Source organism: Sinocyclocheilus rhinocerous, unplaced genomic scaffold, assembly GCF_001515625.1.
Source record: "Sinocyclocheilus rhinocerous isolate Xijiao unplaced genomic scaffold, SAMN03320098_v1.1 scaffold294, whole genome shotgun sequence".
NCBI classification, from domain to species: Eukaryota; Metazoa; Chordata; class Actinopteri; order Cypriniformes; family Cyprinidae; genus Sinocyclocheilus; species Sinocyclocheilus rhinocerous.
Genome location: NW_015644007.1, coordinates 305,061 through 317,533, shown reverse-complemented (window position 1 = coordinate 317,533; position 12,473 = coordinate 305,061). Strand labels below are relative to the sequence as shown.

The following is a 12,473-nucleotide window of genomic DNA, read 5'->3' as shown; positions in this document are numbered from 1 at the left end:
GTGTATATATTATTTATCTCGTATAAGATGCATTTGGTTGAGTTGCGCTGCAGTAAACTTCATCATTGTAGTACTACGGTGATTATCTCTTCAGCGTGCAGCGCGAGCAGGACAAACAACAATGCAGAATATTAATAACTATGACTGGGACTGTCATATACATAACAATTATAATGAGAACACTATTATAATAAAACGAGTTTAGTTGTTGTGTTTCTGCACGTTGTTGATAGCCAGATAGCCTATAAGTCGTAATATTAAGGTTATGTTGTATAAATAACGAAGCGTATTCTCTATGAGATAAATGATGAGTTAAATCCCATTGATTAAAAACCTGCTGCTTCATTCTACTGGTCATCTTCAGCGCGCACAGCTCAAAACAGAAATGCAGAACTTTAATAACTACTGTCATATACATAACGTTATAATGAGAGCACTATTGTAAAAAATCTTGTGAATTCTTAGGGTTTTGCTGACGTTTAATGTTAACCATCTTTTAATCAAAACATAAAACATTATTTTTGTATCTGCGAGGCGTCCGTTACACATTTTCCGTGTGTTAATGTCAGTAATTATGACTGTCGAATGTCTGACTTGACTCTTGGTAATGTATTTTGCCCCCTATGTCTGACTTGACTCTTGGTAATGTATTTCGCCCCCTGCCCCCAAACATATGATTTGACTATCAGTCGACTATAGGCAAGATTCGAAAATTCTGATTCGACTATGAAAATCCTTAGTCGGGGACACCCCTATATTATTTATTTCTGTAAAGACATTACATTATCATTTATTTATTACACCTATCTTCAGTGTCACATGATTCTTCAAAAATCATTTTTATAATACTAATTTACTTATTTACTTAAAACAGTTGTGATGCTTCAAGATTTTCTTCAAGATTCTTTGATGAATGCAAAGTTTAAAAGAACAGCATTTATGTGATACAGAAATCTTTTGTAACCGTATAAATGACTTTTCTGCACTACCACAAGCCTTTGTGTACTTCTAGTTTAATTGTACTGTACGTGCAGTTTCAGAGTTAAGGTAAAATTGCAAAGCTTTATGCTACATATTTTCTGAATAAGTCAGAAAAAACAAGTTGCAATTATACCTGTTCTTCCTTACTCGACAGCTCTCTAAAATATATAATTTAAAGACTGGTGAATCGTAAATTGATCATTATAAAGCACTTCAATATCTGCTTAAAATGTTAAACAATATTTTTCATTCAGTTAAAAAGTGCAAAGAGCAGAAGTCAATACTCTAATTGGCCCTCAGTGGGGATGCTGTGACGGCAAGATAAGGAAGCAGTGATGGAGAGAATCATTATTGAGTCTGGTTATGAAAGAGAGGCAAAGCGATGTGTTGGGAGTCACTGCCTATTGACTTGCTCTTCTTATAACGCATATTGTCTGGGCAAATCCACAGTCCATACTGTCTGCAGAGCACCAAGAATCATTTCTGCAATGGGCAGATAGCAGCTTCTCTATGTGAGTCCTCTCAGTTAGAGTTCAGTCACTCATGGACTCACCCAGAGGAGGTGAAATGAAGTGGCACCACAGACATGCTCCAATCTATAACCTCCTCAACATGAGCTCAAACTTTCACATCGTTTTAGGTGCTGGGTTTCATTAATGCGAGCAGCAAACAAAAGTTTGTTTTATTTCATACAGAGCACGAGGAATGCTGCCTTAGTACCTAGTAAAAAAAAAAAAAAAATACAGGTTTAGCGAAAAGAAAAATGCTCTGTGCCTTGTGCACTAATTAAAACTAATTAAAAATACTCACTGTCTTTGTACAAGACAATCCCTTTCAGCTATGAATATGGATGCATCAAAATTTAAATTCTAGGTGATACCGATAAGCCAATAATAAAAATTTTATTCTCCTTTGTGAAAACAATTAAAAATATATTTAAAAAGAAACAAAAAACTAAAATCAATCACGTTAAATGCTAAAAGTGAATATTAAAATGTACAGTATGAAAATCGATATTTATCAGAAACTAAATATTATATTTAGCAGTGCTAGAATTAACACTGCTAAAGACTTTTACATTGTTGTAGATTTCGATTTCAAATAAAATGCTGTTCTTTATTTATTTTTTCTCAGCATTAATAATAAAAGGAAAGATTTCTTGAGCGCCAAATCAGCATTTAAGAATGATTTCTGAAGAATCACTGAAGACTGGAGTGATAACTTCTGAAAAAACAACTTAATAAATTACATTGTAAAATATATTAAAATAGCAAACTGTTATTTTAAATTGTAATGTTATTTCACAATATCAATGTATATATGTATAAAAAAATGCATCTTTTCTTTCAAACAACATAAAAAAAAAACCTTGGTTAAGTATCCAATATTGGCAGATACTGATAAAATTAAAGAACTATAATATTGCCCAATAACCAATGTTTACTGATATATTGTGTATCCTTAACTACAAATAATATTGTAGCCGTTTTATTCAATGACAAAGTTATAGAAAGGGAACAGAAAGACAAAGATAAACCTTACCTGGAGTGCAGTTCTGTGCTTCCATTGTTATATTTGCTTCCCCGCTCCCACATGCCAAAGTCTGGCACACGATACGCTCTCTCCACACAGAACACCAGATTCTGGATGAATGATACCTACAAATATGCAAACATGTCAGGGAAATGTGTCACACCAAGATCTCCATCTCCTTTGCTTGCTATCCAGACATCAGCACACATCAACAAATGTAGGTTTGCTTTGAGATGTAGGCCTGCTCTCAAAGCTTTTCTAGGCCATGGGTGTTTTTATTTGTCAATACATCAGCATTCCTTCGTGTTACCCATATAATATTCTGATTATACATGAATTTATTTGAATAATGATCCACTGTTTAAAGCAGCTAAAGTAATCCATCACTTCCATGGGTGGCATTGGTAATATCATAAGCCCCTCAACACTTCCCATCCCCAGCATGGAATGAGGCCATAGGAAAAACAAGATGAGGGAAAGAATGATGACTTTATGGTACATAAATGAGGAAATGTTCAAACACCCGGGGAGGCCGGGCTGACAGCGCTTTTAATTTAACATGAAGAGAACTGAGGGCCCCTAAAGCACGTTAAAATGGGGCACTGAGGAAGGTAGGCGAAAGACAAAATGCAGAGGGAGAAAGAAGGAGAGAGGGATGGCTTGAGCACTTTTATTTTGGGCCTGGACTAAAATGATTAATGTGACAAGCTTTATGGTATCTTAATGAATACTGCTGGCCCGGGGTGGCACCATTTTCTCTCTTCTTCCTTCTCTCATCTGCAGAGAGAAAATGCAGAGCAGGAGTGGAACTTTTCTGAGCATCAAGATGGATCAGTCATGGTCGTTCGTGTTTGCTGGATAAGGTGTTTTAGTTAATAATTGTACAGTAACTGCTGAAGCGGCCCTTAGTCTATATGTCTTTCTAATAATAGATTTAAACTATGACATTTCTTAATCAGTCATAGTAATACACGAGTTTCACAATTTGAGTTAAATTACTGAAATAAATGAACTTTTCCACGACATTCTAATTTATTGAGATGCACCTGTACATACAGTAATGGCTCAAGATTTAAATGAGCTTCAAAACGAAGACGACACATAGAAACGGCTCTTTAATGGATCTTTAGCTATGCTTAAACATATCAAATGACTTTAAGTTCCTTCCAGTTCCTTCAAGCAGAAGGAACTGCATGAAATATTCTGAAAGATATCAGTCCACAACTCTGACTTGTAATGCAGCCTGGAATTAAGACACCATGTTGGCTAATCTGGCCAGAGAACTGCTAGCCTGGTTTCTCCTAACGTTTTTTTCTCCATTTCTGTCAACAATTGAGTTTGGGTTCCTTGCCATTGTCTCCTTTTGGCTTGCTTAGTTGGGGACAGTGTTGGGTAAGTTACTCTAAAAAAGTAATTAATTACTAGTTACTAATTACATCTTCAACAGTGTATTTAGATTACTGTACAAATTACTCTCTCCAAAAAGTATTTAATTACTTATTACTAATTACTTTGTAAATCCTTGACAAGTGATACAAGGATATACACGAAATGGTTCTTTTAATTATTTCAAATAAATAAAAGATAACTAGATAAATGATTCTGGTCACACTTTAGATTAGGGTCCATTACTCGCTATTAACTAACTATTAACTATGACTTTTGCTTCAATATACCCCTAATTACTGCTTAGTATTAGTCGATGACATTCAGGACCTGTTGCGCACCAAATCATCCACCATGGTCTTGTCAGTCACTTCATTTTGAGTTTATTCAATGACTTGCTCACAGACTTTTCATTAATGGATGAATCTGCATTTTTGAACAAATCTCTTGAACAAATGATTCAAAGACAAGTACCGACCTGCGGCGGAATCAAGTACGATTGTCTAGAATCAATCTGATTGAAGTGGTCGTAAGTACCTAGGTACTATTATCGATAATAAATACAATTTTGTAGAGAATACTGATAGACAGTGTAAGATGAGCCAACAAAGACTTTATCGTCTGCGGAAAATAGCTAAATTTAATATTGATAGGACACTGATGACCGCTCTTTGTAAGGCTTACATTTAATCGATTTTAACGTTGTCATCGATTTGTTGGTTACAAAAATCATAATTGTCGATTATTCCCTTGAAATTGTAATTGCGATTATTAATTACTATTATCACAATTTACATTGATTGATGTTATATCATTGTTAGAAGCAACCGCGTCCGCATGCCATATTTTCAGATGAAAATAAACAAGCTGAAAACCCTCAAACTGAAAAACCTTTATTGCTTTTCTATAGTATTAAGCCTCAAATGGCATCTATTCATTGGATTGGTTTCTTCTTTAAATAAAAAAAAGTTAAAATATGCATGGTATTATAATGTCATACTAAAACTAAAATTAAAACAATGGAAAAACCCTTAAGATAAATTGTAGAAAGAAAAAAAACATCTTAAGCACACAGAATAACTTAAGTGGACTTTAAACGATTAATTGGCGCTTTGAACGATTACATAATTGTGACATCCGTAATTGTAATCGCGATTAGAAATTCGATTAATTGTGCAGCCCTATTACACAGTATAATCCCTTACTTTATAAAGAGTAATCCCTTACTTTACTATTTCAATGGAAAGGTAATTAAATTACAGTAACTAATTACTTAGTAACTAGTTACACTCAACACTGGTTGGGGACACTTGATATCTGCCAATATTATTGACTTGACTACATGGTCACTACTGGATGTGAACTGAACTGAGCTGAGCTGAGTTGGATGATGGCATCACTGTTTTCTCCAGAGCTAAGCTGAATTAAACTCATTCCAACATTGATGGACTTTATACAGTTATTGAACCAAACTGAATCAACAATTACCTGATTTTAACTGAATATTGACTGTTTACTGTTGTCTTTTTTAGAGCTGCTTAACACCAGAATTACATTTTTTGCATCACTATTTTCTTGTGTATCACTGTAAAGCTGTTTTGTAAAGCTGTATTGTATAAAGCACTATATAAATAAATGTGACTTTAAATGTTGTTAAATATTCCTACGGAATAGTGGCAAGATAAGTAAATATTGCATTTTCTCACTTTTTACACAAATTTTAGGGTAACACTTTATTTTAAGGTGTCCTTGTTACACATGTTACATGTACTTACTATTATAATAACAATAAATTATGCATAATTACATGCAAGTACCCTAGGCCAAAGCCTAATCCTAACCATAAAGTAAGTACATGTATTTAAATAATATTACTCAGTACTTAATTGTATAATTTCACTGTAACAAGGACACCTTAAAATAAAGTGTAACCAATTTTAGTTTTCACTGTACTTGTAAAGCTCAAACATTCAAAGTTGATCAAGAACTACAAACCAACATGTGGTCCCAAACTAGCAAGTTCTCACTTAACATCTCAATTTAGCCTGAAACTGCAAACCTGTTGAGCATCCCGGTGTATTTGATTGCATTCAAACCTTTCAAAAAGAATTTCATCACACAAACTAGGGTTCATCTGTATTTAGACTCTATCCCAAATTTTGGTGAGTTGAAAAACAAAACAAAACCTCAATTATTGAAAAGTGTCAGAAACAGGATGACATTCAAATATGCAGATAAGGTTGGAACCATTATTTTTCATTTGTCAGATGGACGACCCCCCTGGAGCAACTAGCTACAATTGAGGGCTACTAACCACTCAATCCAAATCCAAAGCCAACCCAGAACCAAGGCACACATTATATAAGAAAAAATGCACTGCCAATGATGAGTAGGAAAAATATTAAACTAGCAATTTCTCCCCGATTTGTTCTGCTGTTCATTAATAATGGAATGGAATGGGCTGCTGATTTCACAACTGTTTTTTTAATTGCATTACACACCCGAGCAGGCACTGTTTAGAGACGTCAATTAGCAACTCTTTTGCAAATAGCAAAATAAAAGCTACTGTGACAATTTGTTAAGATTTGGGAGAGCTCAGCTAGAAAGGTGATTCTGCCTGTCATATACACGATATAGCTGTACATGGTAATTGCCTAAAAACACAACATTTAAGAGTAACAACTTCCAAGAAAAGGACAATGTGGCTGAATAAATAAAAGCTGAAGTTATTCAACAGACAGTGGTTTATCAGCAGAGTGTTAAATAAATGCCCCTGGGAGTGGACAGCAGGAATAAAAGACGCTGTTAATGAAGTCTGTGGAGCCCAAAGAAAAGAGAAAGATTACACAACTATTACAGCAACCACTAATACATCTCAGTGTCTCCTCTGGTGTGTGAGTCCATGGTCAAGGGTGAGAGCTGGCAGGATTTGAAGAGGCCTTTTAACGACAGTTTCATATTTGTGCTACAGTATTTTCCAAATAGAGTGCTTGGGCAGTTGCATAAGTGATCTCTCAGCTAGGTAAAATGCAGGAATTGGCATTTATGCTCTTTGCCCTTAACCATTCCAACTCAGCTTAACTTTATTTCTGCAGTAATGTTTCTTACAGCTAAATTGCTAAATGTAGTCATGGCCAGAATGCCTACAAGAGCTAAGAGCAAGTCCTCAGGCAGACAGAGAGAGAATCGAGTGGCTAGCAAAAAGATTTTGGGGCATAAACCATTTCTCTGCCTAATCTACTGCAAATCATCATGGCAAAAACTGACAGTCCCATTGAGGTGAAAAATCCCAATTCTTAAATTCTTATCTATAGTTCTTACTACAGCATACAGTACCATCTTACAGATGATGTACCAGATGGCAATACCTTTGTAAACATCTAGAGAATTAAATATTTTGGTGTGTTTTTCCTAGTTTGCAGTGTAAAAATGCAGTCACATTAGCGAAATCTCCGCAAAATTTCATGGACAAAAAGGTCCATTGTTCATTGTCCACCTTTCTGTTGGTCAATGCCTCGAATTCGTATGACTTGAACCTGTTGCTATGTCTGTGCAGGTAAATCTTTTGCCCTCACATGCCCCACTGGATTAGAAATTTCCATAGATTCCTATAGACATGTCTAGATTTAGTCCATGAAAATTCACTAAACAACTACAAATGTGGCAGCACAGCGTGTATTTTTGTAAAGCTGCTTTGAACAACATGCATTGCAAAAAAGTGCTATGCAAATAAACTGAACTCAACCGAATTGGACTTAACTGACATGAATTAAACTGGTACTGTTATTTTTTTATAAATAGTTCATGCAGTCATACCTCATCTGTATTGTAGATTATTTGTAGGCCAGAACAAATAATTTCAACCAGGTACAACAGAAATAGAGACAAGGCATCAATCTGAAAAGAAAAGCAAAGAAATATCCAAGAATGGTTATAGTTAGAGCCGTTTTACAATGATATAACTTTATTCTCACACTAATGTAAAGGGTAATGGTGAGTAAAAGGAGAATCTGACCGCAATTTGAAACTCTGAAGTTTTCATTACTTGCCCATTACTGGACAAAATTGAATTTTAATAGTTTAATTCAAAAGGTTGAATTCATTTTGTGGGCTGTTGACCGCTGGACCAGTCAGCAGATATTACATCAGCATATATGAAATAAACAAGCAGTCATAAAGAATGAGATGAGATAATCCATAAAATATAATCAAATACTGAAAGAGAAGGACACGAGAGCTCATTACAAAATTCTCAGTACTGTTAGAGAGGATACTCATAGTATATAATGACTTTTTTTTTGATTGAGAGTGACAGGCAGCATACATATCACTTATGTAAAGCAAACAACTATGGGGCAGTTTATATGAATATAGTTTGTGAATGCAGTGTGGGAAGCACCTGTAGATGGCTGTACTCTTCATATGAATAAACCTCATCTCCAGTCTGCACGTTAAATATTGAGTGCAGGCACGTGGACGGACTCGGGTCCTGCTTAAACTTTTCCACCTGTGAGAATATTAGAGTGAGAGAGAAAAGATGGAGGAAAAAGAGTAGTCAATGAAAAATGCAAGATATAACCAAGGTATTGGCCATTTCATAATTTATCAAATGCTTACCAAGGTAAGTGAGTCAGAAGAAAAAAAAGGAGGAGTGTATTGATATTTCTGCAGGTCATAGTTGTGCTCCTGAACACAATTTTATCTCATTTAAAGTACCATTCTGTAATATTACATTATATCAGTAAATGTACATTAGCTTTTAAACTGCAAATTACAATTAAGATGACGTAGGTATTTGGGAGCAACTCTGAATGCGTACATCTCTCCGCAAGAAAGATGTAGTGCTCCCAGATGTCTACTTGGCTTGAAATAGATGCTCAATCAGGATAAGTATCTACATAACTCAAGCTTTAGAGTTTTTAGGGCTTTGCTGGACACAATACATTCTCTGCCACCAATGATACAATGGCAAAAACATTTGAAAATGCCATAATGCCGGCGATATTTTTGCACGCAAGCTGATTTCAGACATGAGAATTCTCAGATAAGGAGAATTTGGGAAGATGTGCTGAATGTTGGGTATTAATCCAAAAGGAATTGCTGTGGCAACATCAATTTGAAGCTACATGTGTACTTCATATTAAGTGATTTCATAATTGTTTGGATGGATGTAGGAACAATAATAATGATGGCATAATAAAGTTTATAAATTAACAATATTGGATAGGAACGATAAAAGGACATTTCAATAATGATTATCTCCCAAAAAACAGATGTACAGCATGTATTAGAGAAAAACAAACATGTTTTTTCTGCATTCACTCTATTATAAAGAACAGGCAAAATACGAAGTGCAGTTCATAGCTGCAAGCAGTAAAGGTCTACTGTGACATTAATTCTAGCATACATACATAAAATAAATACAGCTTTTTAAAAACAGTACATTCTTATTTTTTTATGATGAAAAGAAATTCATTTTAAATGCAGTGGATGTCATATTTCTCTCCTGTGAAAAATGCCCAGACCAATCGTGACACATGCTGCAGATATTGATATTTATTTGCTCTAACGTTTGCTTATTAAATACCAGATTGTTATAGAGTTGAAGACATAACATACCAGATGAAATTAAAAGGTGATCAAACAGAAAGAGATGAAGATGATAAATAAACGGCACACTGAACAGATGCGAGTCATAAACTCAAGTAAATAAGAAGATTATGCAGACGATAGGTAAGGCTTCTGCACTGAATCACCACAGAAAACCAATCACCTACCCAGCAGACGTGACTGCCGCAGGGTTTTTTTCCCAGACGTTGAGAATGAGGTCACAAAATATATATGCATGATTATTTAATGTGGCACAAAAATGAGTCATAAACTGCAAAATAACAAATAAAAAAGCAGAAAAACAAAACAAAAATGAAATAAATCAATTAAAGATTTCATTGCAGATGCACTACACACTAGTGACAGCCAAATATCAGTTGATTAATCGATATATACAGATATACTAGTCTATTTTGAATTTAAAAGTAGTCTATTTTATCATATTTATATATTTAATCATTTTAACGGAATTTTTGTGTACTGGCTATATGTAATTTATAATTCAATGATAACAAATGGGATGTACACAAAACACACACATTTAATAACCCATATCGGATGATTGCTACTAGTTGTGACACTGGACCATCAAGATATTTTCACACACAGACTGTATCCCATAAATCCCACACAGCCCCAAGGATTTCTCCAATCTTCCACACATGCATTAACCGAATATCATCTCTTCTATAATCCTGGAGACACAGTGGGATTCTCTGCTCTAGCTCAAAATGTCAGTGTGTACAATATAACAAACAACATCCCTTGACTATTTTGTCCTTAACACAGATACAAAAAAGTGAATACATGTTGCACAGAAGCCGGTAAACCAAAAACAACATGAAAAATGAACCGCATGACTAAAGCCATCTCTAGCAGTCATTCACATAATCCTAGAGTTATGGAAGGGAACCTTCACCCGTCAATACAGCAGAAAACTGGGCCGACCTTTCCCACTGACCGCACCACACACACGGGCCCCTACAGCATATTTTAAGTGTTATAAATAAGTGGCCCATTTTTTTATTCTTCACTTCCCCTCTCTCGTCAGGTCATGAGAGGCATTCTTCTGTTCCAGATACACAATGATTTTTTTCACACCAGTTACACAGCTGTATAACGTACTCGGTTACTAACGTAACCTCGGTTCCCTGAGATACGGGAACGAGTACTGTGTCATGCTAGATGCATATGGGAACACAGTACAATCACGCCGTGCTAATGTAGTGGAACGACTAAAAGTATCAAACTTCCATAAGCAACCAATGCCCATAGAGAAGTTAACAACAACCCAAGGCTAAGACGGGCTGAGCTTCCTTAATCGTTCCAGAGTACTCCTGTAACTTCGACACCCAGGGTCGAGAGCTAACAGGTGAACTAATGCCAGAGAGCTTGAGCGTGATACGGCCAAGGGCTCTCTGCCAGATCTGTTTACACAGTGCATGTCACTTCAAGTGTAAAGGACCCTTGCCTGCAAGGCCAGGACTTCCAGGTTATAAAACCTTGCGAATGTGGATGGCGAGGCCCAGCCGGCCGCCTCACAAATATTCGCAATGGACACACCACTGGACCATGCCCAAGACGAGGCGATGCCTCTAGTCGAGTGGGCCCAGGCCCAAAGAAGAGTACACTAGCGAGATGGAGTCTACTATCCATCTAGAGAGTCTTTGCTTCGTAACCGGAAGCCCTTTGGTGCAGTTACCGAAGCTGACAAAGAGTTGTTCTGACCGCCTATAGGGGGCGGAACGCTCAATATAGATTCTCAGAGCTCTGACGGGGCAGAGCAGAGATAGCTCTCTGTCCTCTTCAGAGAAATTGTGTTTAAGACTCGCTCTGGGAGGCTCAAAGGCTCCCGTCAAGCCGCGGCCAGGGGTGCAGGGCCCATAGGTCGGGCTGAGGATGCCATATTGTCCCGTTCGCTTGAGAGAGGAGACCTGGAGGACCGCCATTGAATGAAGCGCCGAAGCCGCCTGTCCAGCTGAAGTGTAGGCGCGTCCAGCGAGTGCTGAAGTGGTGCTACATGGCTTGGACGGGTGAGCGGCCTTTGCTCTCCAGCAGATGCGCGGCCACTGACTCATCTAGGGGAGGTGACTTATCGTACCCTTTTTCTTCAGCGCCGTTGATGGAAGTGAGGGCGGATGAAGAAGCAGTATGGAGGCGTGGAGTAGGGAGCGCGCCACGATCTGGTGAGCTCATTATGGACCTCTGGGAAAACGGAGAGGAACGCTGACGAGGGGCCTGGCGGCGCCCGGGCAGGAACCACTCATCCAGACGGCTGCGGGAGGGCTCCTCTGGCGGAGACCACTCTAAACAAAGCTCTTCAACCGCTTTGGAGAGGATACGGAGAAGCTCGCATCCATCCCGTCTTTGGTGGCGCTGGGCGCGGACGATGGCGAGGGGGTGGGATCATTCACCAAGCTTAACAGCTCCTCTGCATCCGATGCTGCCAATGACATGCTGTCATCAAGCAGCTCGTCCTCACTTCCCCCAAATGAGATCAGGTCGCTCGCACCAGCAGAGGGACGCTGACCAGACTGAAAAGGACGGGAGAATACTCTCTCTGGGGCGAGAGCGAGGCACGCAGGATCTGGGCTGACGTGGGCTCGCTCGCAGCCGGTCGCTTGAGCCCTCTGCCCCGCTGATTTTTCCTCAGGTCCCTGGGAGGAAGAAAACGGGAGGGCGCGAGGGGCGGAGTCGCTCTCTGAAAAGAAAGCGATCCGTGAGCAGAGAGAGGCGAGACTGAAGTTCTCGCAATGGGAACAAATAGCTCCCGTGAGCGCAGCTTTCACATGGGATTTCCCCAAGCAGGAACATTTGCAACAATGCCAAGCTCTTTTAGTAGCTCTTTTAGTATCTCCGGATGGTGGCAGGGGAAACGGACCGGAACTGCTGCGTCACTGAAGCGGCGGAGAAGCAGGTAAGCCGTGCTGAGAGGTCCCGATTCCAGCTGCGAAGGCGTGTCA

At 38.1% G+C, this 12,473-nt stretch overlaps 1 protein-coding gene across 1 annotated transcript in view; it reads right to left on the bottom strand.

Annotated features, from left to right (window-relative positions):
- LOC107757780 (phosphorylase b kinase regulatory subunit beta-like) overlaps positions 1–12,473 on the bottom strand; it is an 83,339-nt gene that overhangs the window by 49,651 nt on the left and 21,215 nt on the right. Inside the window, 3 exon segments of the mRNA XM_016575357.1 lie at positions 2,524–2,639; positions 7,717–7,797; positions 8,300–8,407. Coding sequence (XP_016430843.1) covers positions 2,524–2,639; positions 7,717–7,797; positions 8,300–8,407 — 305 coding nt within the window.